At 41.6% G+C, this 14935-nt stretch overlaps 1 protein-coding gene across 1 annotated transcript; it reads left to right on the top strand.

The window, feature by feature from the left end:
• Positions 1 to 8415: 8415 nt before the first annotated feature.
• On the top strand, positions 8416 to 14360 carry LOC138203756 (ryncolin-2). The gene is made up of 8 exons (XM_069158765.1): positions 8416 to 8565; positions 9868 to 10083; positions 11045 to 11164; positions 11261 to 11375; positions 11476 to 11613; positions 12840 to 13056; positions 13182 to 13377; positions 13452 to 14360. The coding sequence occupies exons 1-8, from the start codon at positions 8416 to 8418 to the stop codon at positions 13599 to 13601; spliced, it is 1302 nt and encodes a 433-aa protein (XP_069014866.1). The 3' UTR covers positions 13602 to 14360.
• Positions 14361 to 14935: the final 575 nt, after the last annotated feature.

The raw sequence follows: 14935 nt of genomic DNA, 5'->3' as shown, positions 1-14935 counted from the left end.
AATTACTGCCAAAACAACAAATGTACTTTGGCAGAGAAGTTTATGCAATACTGGAAGAAAAGAATTCGAATCAGGTGCACATTCATTGTTGGTGCTTTTTTTTTTTTTTTTTTTTTTCTTCCAGTGACCACAATAACCTCAACCCTCCAATTTTATTACTGCTTTTAGCTTCGGCTGTCTCGATGTTGTGGTGAAAAGCACACCTACACAAAACTGCACAGACTCGGTGCTACAGTGTTTTCAGCTTGGACCCGTACAGAACAAAAGCAACTGTTTGTGGGTGGGAGGCCAGTGAGGGATCATGTTGTTGCATTGTCAACCTTTACTGGTTGGTCAGGGAACCTGCGTGAAGAGAGTTGAACTGCATGAACCCATGAAAAGGGGACAGAAAATGTATTCTTTCTTTTTTCACTACAACATTTTATTTTCACGGTGACTTCACAGTTTCTCGTGCATTTGAACTGCTTTAAATCCCACTGCACACACGCACACTGATCACTCTGAATCTTGTTTGGGTCTCCTTGTAAGTGATACGAGATTTTCCACTTACCACGTCATGCTAATTAGCAGGTTATTCATTGCTTTGCTTAGTGCCTGCAGAGAATTGATTGTCGACAATGCAGCTGCTGTAATTCAGGGTGAAAACCCATGAAGTGTGATCGAGCACATTCAGTGTGTGATTAAGCGATTTCATTCACAATACATACAATTACTTGACAGTTGATTGCATAAATCTCTTCGAGTGTGAGTCATTGCCACGGCCATAGCTCAACATAAAGTGGACGAGTCACAAAGAGAAGCCGGCTGATTTCATTAAAGGACTCAAATAAACGCATTGAGGTCAGTGTGACGTCAGAGACAGATGTCTGCATGTGAAGGAGTGAGAAACGGAGCGCACACGTACCGGTGGCTAATGCAGGTTTCATGCTCCAAAAATACAACATTTTTGAAATGTCATGAGTTTGTTTGTGAACACATTTCCCAAACCCCTCATAAACAAACAAACAAATCTGAACAATACCAACACAACTTAATTGCACGTCTCCATGTAAATTCCCTACATCAATTCATTAATCTAACAACAATCCAGCATTTGCTTTTAACAAGCTTCCTGAGCATACATTTCCCCATTAAAAAGCACTCAAATATGTTCCGAGACTGAAACCAAGAACAAAATTACCCACAAGAGTTTCAGAACAAAGTCATGCAGTGAGCAGAGGGCCTCAGAGTTAAAGACTGTGGTTGTCTTGTGAGCAGTGAAGTCAGTACTCCTGTCCTTAAACCCTCCTTCCCCCTCGCCATCAGTGAATCTGTGTGTGTGCTGTGACGGAGGCGGCCTTATCTTCCCTCTCCAATCAGTAGAAAAACGAGCAGTCAACAAAAGAGTCAGTATGGATAATGCAATTGACGGAAAAACCGCAGTCCCGATTTACATCATGAGCGGGGAGAGAGGACGCGAAGAGACTCCACGCTCATAAAATATTAATCCAGCACTTCATTCTGCCCGAGAGTAGCTGCGTACTGGGAAGGAGGATGTCACGTACAATATTTGTTGCTGTGTGGAGGTTGGTTTAATTTTAAGTGAGCAGTGGAGGCCTCCAAAATATTCCCTCCAAGCATTTCATTTTATTTTAATGTTTTACTAACTCAACCACTGTTGTCAACACCTTGATGCCTCAGACCTCGTAAATAACATTCGTGAAAATTGTTATCCGTCTCTGTGACCTAGGTCGCGCAAACTGTGTAAACTGTAACGTTGAACTGCCCGCAGCAGAAACTGTGCTTTTATATGCGTCATGCTCTTTTCTTGTCGGTCGATCTTTGAGTCTGCCCATGCTGCAGCTGGCCAGAGGGTACGTGGACACAAGGGCATCAAGTGGAGACAAAAACAACTATTTACTCAATCAGTAGCCTTCAGCATAATCTAGATGAAATGCTAAACATAACCCATTTCTTAAAATGAAAGGACAAAGTGTGGTTGTTTAGCACCAGTCTGTGCTGTGTCGTGGGATGACAACATCAGTCTGGGGCTTGTTTGGTCATTCCACTAATCCAGACTGATGTAGAACATCGAATGGGTTGCAGGTACAACAAATATTTGTCCAGACATTCATGTTCCTCATTTGATGAATACTACTAAAGTCTGGGATCCTCTGAATTTTCCAGACACAGATTCATTGGTTAATTTTGAAATCACTGGAGCAGCTTTAACCAATCACGACGCGCCAAAGCCAGCCGAAATGACACCATCGCTGCCACTACATTAAGAGGAAAAACTCTCGACTTCAACGTCATCGCACGTGACCACAGACACTGTACACTGACTGGTCCTCCCTTCAGAGTGGCTGGATGTTAATGTGAACAGGCTTTTCAGACTATAATCACAGTGAAAACTGAAACTGTTAGCAATAGTCTGGCAGAGAAAAGCTAACCATGAGGTTGACTTGTGTTAAGTAAAACACCTAAACAACTATTTGATGTATTGCGTTGATATTCAATTCAAACATTTATGCCCCCCTCCTTCCTCCCCTCAAGAAGAATTGTGATCATTTTAGTGATATGTTTTTCATCTAGCTCCATGATCACTTTAGTTTATGGTCAAATAGAAAATGAATGATATTATTATAATGATATAATTATTTCCTTCTTCATTTGCCACAAACTCTTTTCATTTTTCAGATGTGCGAAACATCTCAAAACTTGAATTATGACAGTAATTATCTGAATTGAAATTCCACTGTCAGAGCAGGGACTTTTATATATTCAAGAATGCTATTTTATCAGCAGTAAATGCGGTCTGACAAAAGATTATTTTTGTGATCCGAATCGATGACTTACATTCAGTTATTCGTCTCTCTCGCTTTTCAAAATAGTCAAAGGAATATTGGTTTTAAATCCATTGATAACACTGTTTACCTAGAGGACCTTTTTTTTTTTTTTTTTCTTTCCATGAGATTTTGTTCAGTCCTCTTGTTATATGATGAGTGGTCTGGCTTTGCCTAGTACCTCACCAATAGATTGTATCCAATCATTCCTGAAGGCTTTGTCGCCACATAGTGTGCCCCGTGTTTTCCTATACTGTGCACTCGGTGGGTTGAAGGGAAGCTTTTTCTGCAATAAGGCATGATAATGTTAGTGAGACTGTTTCTATAAATGCAGAGTAAAAATGACACAAACACAACCTGGTGCACTACTGCATGTGTGAAGTGCTTTTTTCTGTAGTGTGAAGTGGTCAAGCTGGTTGAGTCCTCAGGAGACACATAAATCAACGAGGAAGAGATGAGGGGGAGGAGAGTTGAAGCAGGATGGATTTTATGTCAACTTGACATAAAACACAACCGATTATCCTTGACCCCTGGATGACACACACATATGTTAGTATTTATTTAGTAATAAAATACACACTTCAAAAGTAATTTTTAATATCAATAGCCAACTTAATTTGATATTGCTCTCATCTCGCAGTGTAAGAAGATGAAATCTGAGGCTGTTATGGTCATAGACTTTACCTGTCAGTGTTATTCTGACAGAGAACCATGAACCACAAAGAACCATGGGGACCATTAATTATTTAAGGTGTAAGGTATTATATTTTCATTAGCTGTCAAAATGATGTACACGCTAACATTTCATGTAGAGCATTTTTGCACACTTGATAGCATCCTACATTTATCATTCACTGCATTGTCATGTCAAGTAACAGTTTAAATACATTTTTAACATTATAAAACAGTTGAAAAAGCCTTTTACGAGCTTGAACCTTCATTCTTTACAACAGTTTGCGGTCGTCTTCTTTTCTACTTGCCCACTGCATCCTTCTACAAGGCATCGATTCAATATGTGTCACGTCACTCTATGCTCATGCATATTCTGTAAGACTAAAACAATACAGGGTCACCAGTGAGGGAAGGTAAAATATGCTCAGTGTGGATGTCTAGGCTCTGACTTTATCACCCCCTACAAGGACACATCAAACTCAGCACAGCAGGGAGTCAACCTCCTTGGTATGCGGTAGACTTAGAGCCTCCAGGTGGATGTTCATGTGGAGGTTATGCTCATGAAATTCTATTTGAACAGCAGTGGTAGCAACAGTAAGCAACTGAATTGCTCAGTGAGTGATATGGCATGCATCAAAATATGGAAAAAGCACTGACACATGCAGGGAACAACCAAAATGGAAAGGGAGAAGATTATGCCAATTGAGCAGTGGACTGAGGTTTACAGCTCACTCATGCCTTCCTTTCATTTCTGGCGGTTGGCAAACAGCTCTTAGGTGCATTACTGCCCCCTTCTGGCGATAGTAACACATTACTACCAGGACCCGTTGAAAACGAGGGAAATTATTAATGTATTTTTTAATGACCTATCCGTAATATGCATCTTGCTGACAGGGCAGGCATCAATGAATTAAGAAAACAACTTCTCTGTCAAAAGTACATTTGTTGTCTGAGAAGAAATTACAGCTACTGTGCTTTGCATTCAGTGTCCTACCTTTGCAAAGCAGGAATGCAGAAATAGTGTGTAGCCTATGTAATGCTACATATGTATGCATCTTGGTGGGCAGGCAACAATACAGCAAGGAAAACTATTACCCAACAACCTCGGTGTCAAATTAGTTCCTGACCTTGTGTTAGAAAAATTACTCAGAGACTAGGTTCAAAATCAAACCTATCGGACATTTATTCTTGCAAGAAGGAGCAAATACATGTACACTCAAAGAAGGATGCCCAGCATTGCTCAACGTCACTCCTCCGTAGGGCAGCTTTTATACAGTGTGACAAACAGTTGACAGTCACCCCCATTCCCTTTGTATCTGCTTTCGTATGGTAATACTGAGTTGGTTGTGGGTCACAAGATAAGGACACAAGGGAGTCATAAGAACTTTCCAGGAGTCACTTGCAAATAAGAAGAAACTATTTTTAAGAAAATGTGTCTGAACAATCTTGTTGATCTGTTTTCAGACAATCAATATTGCAGTCACTGCAGACACTGGAGGTCTATTTCTCACTGTGGAAAATGGTCCCAGTAATTCACTCAGAAAGTAATGTATGGCTCAAAGAAGTAATAAGGTGCATTGTATGCGAGTTTAGACAGTTCCTTGGCTTAATTTTCTCTCAACCACATACACATACATACACACATAAATGAGTGTCTTTTTGATGGAGTCTGCAGTATTGAACCTATTTACATGAACTCTGCCAAATCCTTAGGCCACATCAGTGTGGAGCAACAGCTGCTTTTCCCCCGGTAACACATATTTCTCCCAGAATGATGACCCTTAGTTGATTGGTCTCCATCTACGATGGAGGCAGTTAATCGGTCATCAAAAGGTTGTGTATTGTCAGTCAGCGAAACAGAGCTGGATAAATCAATTCAAACTCAGTTTCCTGCTTTTTAAAGCCTTTTCACGTTGCTCTGCACACACATCATGTTCCCCACACAAATAGAGAAATAAATCTCCCCATCATCCACCTCCATCATGAACAATCACCACCTGCCCCACATCCTGTCAAACTGTCACCACTCACTAGCTCGATGTCACCATGCCAGAAACAGACACTAACATGATGACAAAACCTGCCTTTTTTTTTTTTTTTTTTTTTAACATGATGAATAATTAAGCAAGAGGAAGTAAGCTATGTTTCATTATGGTGTTTCTGGCATGAAGTCATTTAAGAAGCCAATTAAGGTCAAAAATTATGATTTTTGTTGTTGTTGTTGTTGTCGTCTTTAGATAGTTGCTGTTTTAGCTGACTTTATAGCATGTCACAGATGAACATAATAAAGTCTTTAAATTGGGTAAAACTGATAGTTTTTAAGATATAAACAGTACGAGAACTATTACCTGAATCTGCAGCAATGCACGTATCTATATGATGACCTAAGGCTTGATGGTGAGTTTCAGCTCATTGTTTATCCGTATCTTTACTATTTAAGTACTCTTTGTTTTTGGCCACATCAAGCAGTTATTTTCAACTAAAACTTAAAATGTCACAAAACTGGTGATGAGTGGATCATTTGTGAGCTGAAGAGCTCGATATTTTTCCTCAGTAGTCGGCAGAGACCAAAAACAGAGCCAACAGAGTAAATATTCAACAGGTGGCCAGAAACAAAGCTTCAAATGAAAGGTACTGCATAAATAAGCAATTGTTGTTGATATTGATATGTTGTATTCATAACTTATACAAATATTCAAGAGTAAGTTTAAAGCAACTGACTCGAAACAATCTTGGAAATTAACGTCAAATTGTGTGGTGATCCTCTTTATTGTTACATTTGGCTATTGTTTTAGTTTTTAAAAGTTATAAAGCCTACTGAATGGAGTTGAAACTTTTTCTTCCACTGTGATTTCTAAACATTCAATCTTTAAAACAACACCGCCAGCAGTTATCAATCCTTCCTGGGGCCAAGGTAAGATGCTTTTTTTTATGTTGTTGGACATCAGTCTGTTGCTGCTGAGAAAGTACTCAAAGAAAAAAAATGATTACCGAACACTATGCCCTGTAACAAAATATCCGTATTCACCACTGAAAAGCAGTGAATATATGGATTGCATTATTTATAATGAATGACTGTTGTATGGGGTAAAATTGATGGTTTCTTTCCCAGCATGACTCATACTTTGTAAATTAATAATTTTTTTTATACAATAACAAAATCTGTGTTCATACTTTTCCCTCTTTCCTTCCAACTGAGAATTAACTCTTGAAATGACAGTATATTAATAGAAAAATATTACTCACACTTTATATGTAACATTTTTGTTTATAGGTTTATAGGATTGCACTACCCACCAAAAGCAAATACAGTTAAGAATTCTGCTCTATTGTTTACTTTACTTTCTCGCTCCTCTTTGTCTTCAGTGACGAATATTGGAAACTCTTTCTCTTCTTGTCTTGTAATTCTGTTGAGTTATTTGCTGTTTGTGTTGTTTCTCTGGGGCGGTGCAGCCAGGAAGCTCAGTTTTAGGCCAGCTGATAATTACTTGTTACATGGTGCCACCATGTGGCCTTACACACAGTTTCCCCTCGCAGGCATATAGCAGATATAAAAGACTTGCTGAGAGTTTATATGTGCAATGTATGGACACTTTACATGTACAATACGTTGGTGAGGTGAAGCACTGCCTAGTTGTCTGATTTCCTGAATACTTTAATAAGATCAAAACCCCTCATACACGTACTCACATCAGCCTTCATTACAACAAGCTTAGAGCAGGATTATTGTGCCTGTAGGTGATGTTTATTCACTGTATACCTGCTGATGTATGTAAGCATTTTGCTGATGCATGTTAGTTACGTGCACCAGGTTCTCCAGCAATGCGCAGACTCCAAACCGCTTTTCCTCACCGTTTTAAAGTCGGACTCTACAACAAACTAAGCCTTCCGTTTCCATAATGTGTGAACGACAATCAGTTTATTCCTCATAAAATTCAGTAAAATCCAAAAATCTTATAACCATGAAACGCAGCTCAGTATATATTGCCACACTGTTAGTTGTAAACAATAAAGACAGCTAAGCTATTACAAAAATATGAATATTGCTGGTAAATTAAAAATACATTTTTCGGCATCTTGTCCCATGTCTCGCTTTTACCTATAATTCCATTATAGCTTCCCTATTGGTCTGCCTCCCTCCCATCCCTCTCTCATTGTGAATCCTCTTAAAGGTGGATTATTGTACTAAGATGTCTACACTGGAGAGAGAGCGGTGCAGAGATAGTGAGGGAGAAAGAGACAGAATAAGAGCATGAGGCACTCAGAGTGAGACGAAGCGATACAGGAAGAGGTACAGACAAGGAAAAGAGGAAAATGGAGAGAGCCCCTTGGCCCAATAGGAGCCAGGAATGGGGTAGAAGATGGTGTGTAACCGGGGTGAGTAAACCGCCTTTTCCTACAGGTGCACAGAACACTGTTTAATTTTAAAGTTGTATTTTTTTTTTAATGTTATCTGTGCACGTGTTTATAGTATTTTAAAAGATATAGAACTTCATAATAAACTTAAGACCAATAAGTCAAGCTTGGCTTGAAAAGCAGCTGAAATATGCAAGCTTGTGCCTGTGCGCGCGCGCGCGCGCGTGTGTGTGTGTGTGTGTGTGTGTGTGTGTGTGTGTGTGTGTGTTTACCGAGTTAGCTGAGGACCAATTACAGTAATGTGATAGACTGATGGGATCAGCATCATGTCCTCTTACTTGTACAGAAACAAAAGGCAAAGACATGTGCGGCTCTCTGTGTGCATCATAAAGAGAGAAGGCAGAAAAAAAGGTGTCTTGATGGCTTCACGAATTAGACAATATTCTCTTTCTCTCTCTGTCTCTCTCTTGCTCCTTGCAGGGAGAGCCAGCAGAGCCTCACATGGTGACGCACACGCCCGCTCTCGTTGACAAGGCAGGGGCAGCCTAACCTGCTGGCAGCCATGTCACTCCTGTCTCCGACCAACCCTCCCGGCTGGAGTGTGTGCTCCGCTCTCTACATCTTCATTGTGCTGCTGCCAGAGGCCAAAGCTGACAGCCTGAACGCGACACGCAACGGTGGGGGTTCCCAGTGTGGGGAGTACACGAACCAGGTGATTACTGTCAACATCTTGAGCGCACGCCAAAGTGACATTTGTCAGACAGCAGCAGCAACAGACGTATTACTGCTGCCTACATTTACTCCGGAGATGATCGGCACCACGAAAGCGCATCCCAGCTGAGCAGAAATCAACGTCATGTTATATTTCCAAGTACTTTTAGAGTACTTTAGAATTATTTCACAAAATGTGACGCTCACTGTCACAAATACTGCACACAATGAGACAACTATTACGCAGCTACAAAATGTATGCGGTTAAAACACTGGATTAAATGCAACATTCGGACAGACACATGATCGGCGTAAATAGCGCATCTCAGGATAGATAGTGCTAAATAATGCGCGTCTATACAGCTATCTGGTGCAAAAGATAAGTTCACTTTGTGGAGAGGAGAACAACTCTGTCTCTGTTCTGTAATTGAACTCTCTGAATGATGCCACAGTTAAGAAAAAATAAATAAATCAAGATACAATCATCACAGCAGGTACAGAAAACAGCGTTGTCGGACCACCACCAAAAAAAAACCAAACAATTACAGTATTGACGTAACTCACCAATAAAGCCTCATAGTACCAACAACGAGCAGCAAAGGTCCCACAAAACCGGTCTGCAAAGGTCCAGTGAATCCAGTCCAGTAAAGTATTTAGTCCAAAACACATTATTACGTCCATAATACACACGCCGCGCTGTTGCAGTTCAAATTGCCCTGCAGGTGTTCGTCATTTTCCACGCGTTAAAGTGGACGTAACTTCCGGGTCTGACAGGTGAGGCCAAAAGTGCCATAAAACGTAATACCGCCGATGGCCGCTAGGGGTTGGCTCCGGCTCCATAGACTCCCATTCAAATTCTCATGAACTACAAAGTCATTACATTTTGTCCAGAGATCATGATGGTGTCATTCACTAAAGCCACTCCTTCCCATTAGTTTCCTGGTGGTCCATTTGAAAAAAAAAAATGTCCATCTTTAATTAGATATTAGGCTTTAAAAGCAGTATGTTTGGAGGCTTGTCTGTTTGATTCGCCGGAGACTTTTCCCATTTTGGGCTATGATCCCCAGCAAGCGAGCAACATTAGCCAAGATCACCACCTTTGGATGTGACCTATGACGCCTGACCCTTGACGCTCTCTCACGCGACTTACCACTCGGATTTTATGCCAAAAGTCAATCCAAATTATGAGTTACCGATAATTAAAATTGTCAAAAGGATTGAAATATATAAGTTTTGATGTAGCTTTTACATTTTCAGTTTTCACAACAAAAGCTGAACGCTTTGTGCCCTCTCTGTTCTTCAGGTGATGAAGAATGGGATGTGCCGGCTGGTGGCCACACTACCTCAGCTGGAAGAGCAGAGATGCCCGGATATGTTTCGCTGCTCGGACGAGGTTTCCTACTGGCTGCATGAGAACGAGGAGAGGAAGCAGCAGATTGTGGCACTGAAAGAGACCATCTCTGTGCTGCAGGAGGAACTGAGGAACCACCGGCACCGCATCAAAGTCCTCGAGCTGCAGGTCAGACTTTTATACTCAGCGGACGTTGTTCAACAATCAGTACCAATTTAATTGCTTTGAGTTATTTGCTCTGGTCTGCCTGGAAACTGTCTGGTTGTGGCCTCTCCCTTTTACAGACTACACTTGTGAAAGGATCCAGAACAAACTTGTTTTCTCATTTGGAAACTATGTCTGTTGTTCTTTGTGCAGTGTCAAAAACATCTTTTCGGAGCCAGACCTTTTGTTAAATATTTCCCTGAGTTTTGTATTTTCTCTGTTCACGGCCTTTTTAGTTGGGACACATTAGGAATAAACATTTTATTAAATAAACCTCGGTTTGATTTGAATTGAACTTGATAGACAGAGATTTGCTCTCCATTATACACTGCCTACCGAGAATAGAAAACGTATGGACTAACGCTCGTCGTGCACAGTTCTGTGCTGTAATGTGGTGCTTGGTCATCAAGCTAGATTCCCCCTAGCATGTCCTTGACCTTAGTCCCTAACAGGATTAGCCCGCTACTCTTCCACGTGTTGCCTCATGCGTCTCAGGCAGTGAGCTTATACAAACAGAGTCTCCAAGCTAGACCCGTCATAGGGCACATGGTGGATGGTACAAAGGACTCATGTGTTGCACATTAGCACAGGGCAGGGGACAGGGCAACAGGGTTTGTGGTAATGGGAGTTAGTGTTATCCTCTATATCCAAGCTTGGAATAAACTGGGTTTGCTTTAAGTTTGAGATGAGGACTCGTCCTTTTTGTCCTGAGAGCATCAGCAGAGGTTTCATGTTTGAGTTTTAATACCTGATTGGATATAGTCTGTAATAATTGAGTCATTAATTGTGGGCCCGAGTTGAGGAGTGAAAGAAAAATCATTTTACTCAAGATTTTCAACTCAATTTTTTTTTTTTGTAAAATAATGTAAAGCATTTCTCACAGTTATTTCATGTTTTTGTATGTGTGTGTGTCATATGATGTCAGAGTGAAGGGAGGACCCACATGAACATCTCCTTGGAACAACGTTTTCATGAGTTGGAGGTGCACTATGCTGAAGCCACCACCCTACTCCACCTACAGGGGACTCTGATCCTCGACCTGCAGGTACACCGCCTCTCCTGATCCAAATTTGTTCTATATTAGGACACTTCCTTTCGTGTTTTTTGAATGGTTATTCATTTGTTTGTCCGTTTCACCCAGAACCAACTTCACAATCTGACACTTTTGGTGGCTAAAGTCAAAAGAAACCCCGGGTGCTTGATCAACATCGTCCGTCCCAATCCGCTCATGAGTGCTCAAGACACGCTGCACCCAGGTACACACTCATATGATGATCCACCAGCAGAGGATGCCAAACACCCTTTGTTGATTTTGTGCTTCTCAGTGTTGCCTCACATTCAGTATTATTCCTTCAGAGATTCAGCATGTGAGAAACTGCCCCATAGACTGTGCCTCTATCTACTACAATGGAGTGAGGAGATCAGGTCTCTACACTGTGGTGCCATCACTGGCAGGCATGGCTGTGGAAGTCTACTGTGACATGGACACAGATGGTGAGCCACATACATGTGCAATAACATACAGTACTGTGCAAGTGCAAAGGCGATTTCCAAAAAACATCATGGACGTTTTTTTTATTCATCAGTTAATCCCATGCAAAGAGCAGTAAACAGAAAAACCCATGCTGTGTTCCAAATGATGAACTTCCATTAGTACACTAACAAATAGTAGTCTTACATGTAAGGACTCTTACTTGTGTAGTGCGGGAATTTCAACAAGGTAGTGCTGTTTCAAATCGCACACTGCTGTTCTGCACTGAATAATATATAAAAATAACCTCAGCATGTGAACACCTCACCCACCAAAATATCTGCAGCTTTAATTATTTTACCCAGAAATGAACGTGTTTTCGTGCCCTCTGTTTCACACACTCAAATAAACACTTCTGTCCAGCAGCAGCAGTGAAAAATTATTACTTTTGTGTGGTATTCAGGAACAGCATCAGCTTTCTCAGACACCGAATTCTTTACATTTGGTGGTCCTGCCCCGTCCTCTACGTAGCCAAAAATGGTGACCGTTAAGGGTGAAAACTTTGCTCAATCTTTGGACGGTTTTGAGTGCATCGTGCAGGTGCTTTTAGTGCACTGAATGTTTCTGTACCCCGACAGTGTGAACGCACTCATGCAATCAAAATAATGATATAGCACAAGTACGCCATTAGAAACACCTTTTCCACTTGGTGCATTTCAATTCTGCTTTCCATGGGACTTGACATGTCGGTCGTTCCGAGCGTCCTCGAGAATTTGCCACAGTTGCTCTGCTGATTTAAACTGTCTTGGTTGCTTCTTTCTGTAGGGGGTCATACCGTCTGTTACAGGACTCCTTGTTCTTCTTGTCACTCAAAGTCGTTCTTTCAGTCTTGACCGGCGCTCAACATTTGGGGTTGCCATCATGCTGTAGAATGAGTTTGGGACTGATCAGACACCTTCCTGATTGTATTGCATGATAGATGAGAATCTAAACTGCCAAAATGCCTTAAATGTTTGCACACTGCCGTTCACGTACATGACGCACTGCACAGGGTCAAAAGCCGGCTTAGCCGTGACTGCATCTCAGCTGAATGGCAAGAGTTTTGACCTCTATGTTGGCAAGCGTGCACTCTGCTTTTGTGTTCTTTGAGCATGACACTGACTACTTTTTACCTGACCTGTAGTCATCAAATGAGCAGATGTGACCCCAGCAGACCTAGTGTACACTCTCCTCCTTGTTTTTGCCTCAGGCGGTGGCTGGACCGTGATCCAGCGGCGAGTTGACGGCTCAGTGAGCTTTGACCGCAGCTGGAGGGACTACAGGGATGGATTTGGTGACCTGCACTCAGAGTTCTGGCTGGGCAACAACCACATCCATGAGCTGAGCACGCAAGGAGACTACAGCCTCCGCATCGTCCTTGAGGACTGGAGCAACAAGCACAAACATGCCCTCTACCAGAGCTTCAGGTCTTGTCGTGTTCACAAGCAGCTGACAAACACATGCACTGGCTTGTGTCGAGCTGGTTATTACGCAACACAAACAACCCTCTGTGTCTCTTACATAACGTCTTACTGTTCCTCTGTGTTTGCAGTGTGGAAGATGAGGAGCATCAGTACCGCCTCCATGTGTCGGGCTTCAGTGGCACGGTGCAGGACTCCTTCAGCTGGTACCACGACAAGCACGGCTTCAGTACACCGGACAGTGGGAACATCTGCGCTGAGATTTCACACGGCGGTTGGTGGTACAACCAGTGCTTCTACGCCAACCTTAATGGAATCTACTACAGGGTGAGGATACAGAGATTACCCCTTCTTTTCACTCTTTTAAAGGCACAAGTGATCACTAATTCTTTATCCTGCAGGGAGGACATTACACGCCCAAAGGACAGGGTGTACCGCTGGGGCCCGATGGGATCGTTTGGTACTCCTGGAAAGACTCCGATTATTACTCCCTCCGCAAAGTCAGTATGATGATCCGGCCACGCCGCTTCCAAACCCATTTGTCACCCTAAACCACTGTTACCGTAACAACAGTGTGGACACTGGAACTGGCATCCCTCATACAGCAGTAGGGATGAGACGTAGCAGCAGGAGCACTACAGTGCTGATGATGTCTAGCGATCATTGTAATGTCAGAGCTCAGAGGACAGTGACTGAAGCTATGGAGTAACCTCTGGAAATGGAAACTCTTTTGCTGTTTTTAAATTGCATGCAAAAGCAACTGGTAGCCATCTGCTGCATATTTTTGGAAACACAAACTTTATACTGGAAAGTGAATTCTTCCATATTTTGTACTTCTTTTTTGTACTTTAGTTTGTTACTCTTGACACACTTTTATCGACCAAGCCAAAGAAGGGAACATCTGTATGATGCACTGACAGTGAAGTAGCTCACACTTTCTACTGGACATCTAGTGGAGGCAATTGCAGCTGACAGGCAAATCACATGAGACTGTTCACTGAATGCTCTGCACATGGTGTGTGCTGATATATATGATTACTTAATAATCAATTGTATTCTTTTTGAACTTTATCCAACTATAAATGTAATCCCTTGTTTAAAAATGTATTGAAATAACCAGGGTTTTATAACAATTACTCAGATTAAGCGAGGACATAAGAACCCTTAATTATATTACAAAGCATGTCCCCAGTTATGATTTGAAAAGTACTACTGTCTAACAGTACAGTCAGGCAGAAAATATATGCTGTTTGAGAATTGTGTATACACATGCATACTGTAAGGATTGAGCAATAAACGTATAAAAGCAATATACATGTGACACAAAGGACACTATTTCAAACAAACATAATGCTTCAAGTTCTTCAAAATCATTGAGAGTTTTTCATTATTTCCAACTGTGGCTTAGATACTTCTCGGAGTTCAATACACACAACACTGATTATCTGCAGCTACTCTAGCCCTGTTAGTTCGATTCAAATGACTTCACACAGGTTTTCAAAGACCTTTAGCATATGAGCAGGTTTGTGTCGATACAGCAGGCATGTGCTGGGCAGATGTAACGCCGGTAGGCCAACAGGAAAAAAAAAAAAGGCCACAGGATTGTAATCCATTCAGTTTAAACTAAAGTTTTACAGACTGTAAGGTTATTTTTAATGCAAAATAATGCGTGAAACGAGCGCTGCTCGCTCCAGTGAAGCAATAAACGCAGTACTATATAAATTACTGACAAACACGTGAATGCTAAATCTTTCCGTTCGATAAGATCTCTGTCGAGCGACGATGTGGTCGACACGTCCAGCTGCACCTTGATGGTGGCGAGAGATGAGTGTAGGGTGAAAGGCTTCTTTCACTTCCTCCACCAAAAAACTGCACAAAACGTACT

This window comes from Embiotoca jacksoni, unplaced genomic scaffold (assembly GCF_022577435.1).
Source record: "Embiotoca jacksoni isolate LCO1_2020_lvr unplaced genomic scaffold, fEmbJac1.0.p SCAF_23, whole genome shotgun sequence".
Classification (NCBI taxonomy): domain Eukaryota; kingdom Metazoa; phylum Chordata; class Actinopteri; family Embiotocidae; genus Embiotoca; species Embiotoca jacksoni.
Note: the sequence above shows the minus strand (reverse complement) of the source record. Positions and strands in the feature narration are given on the sequence as shown.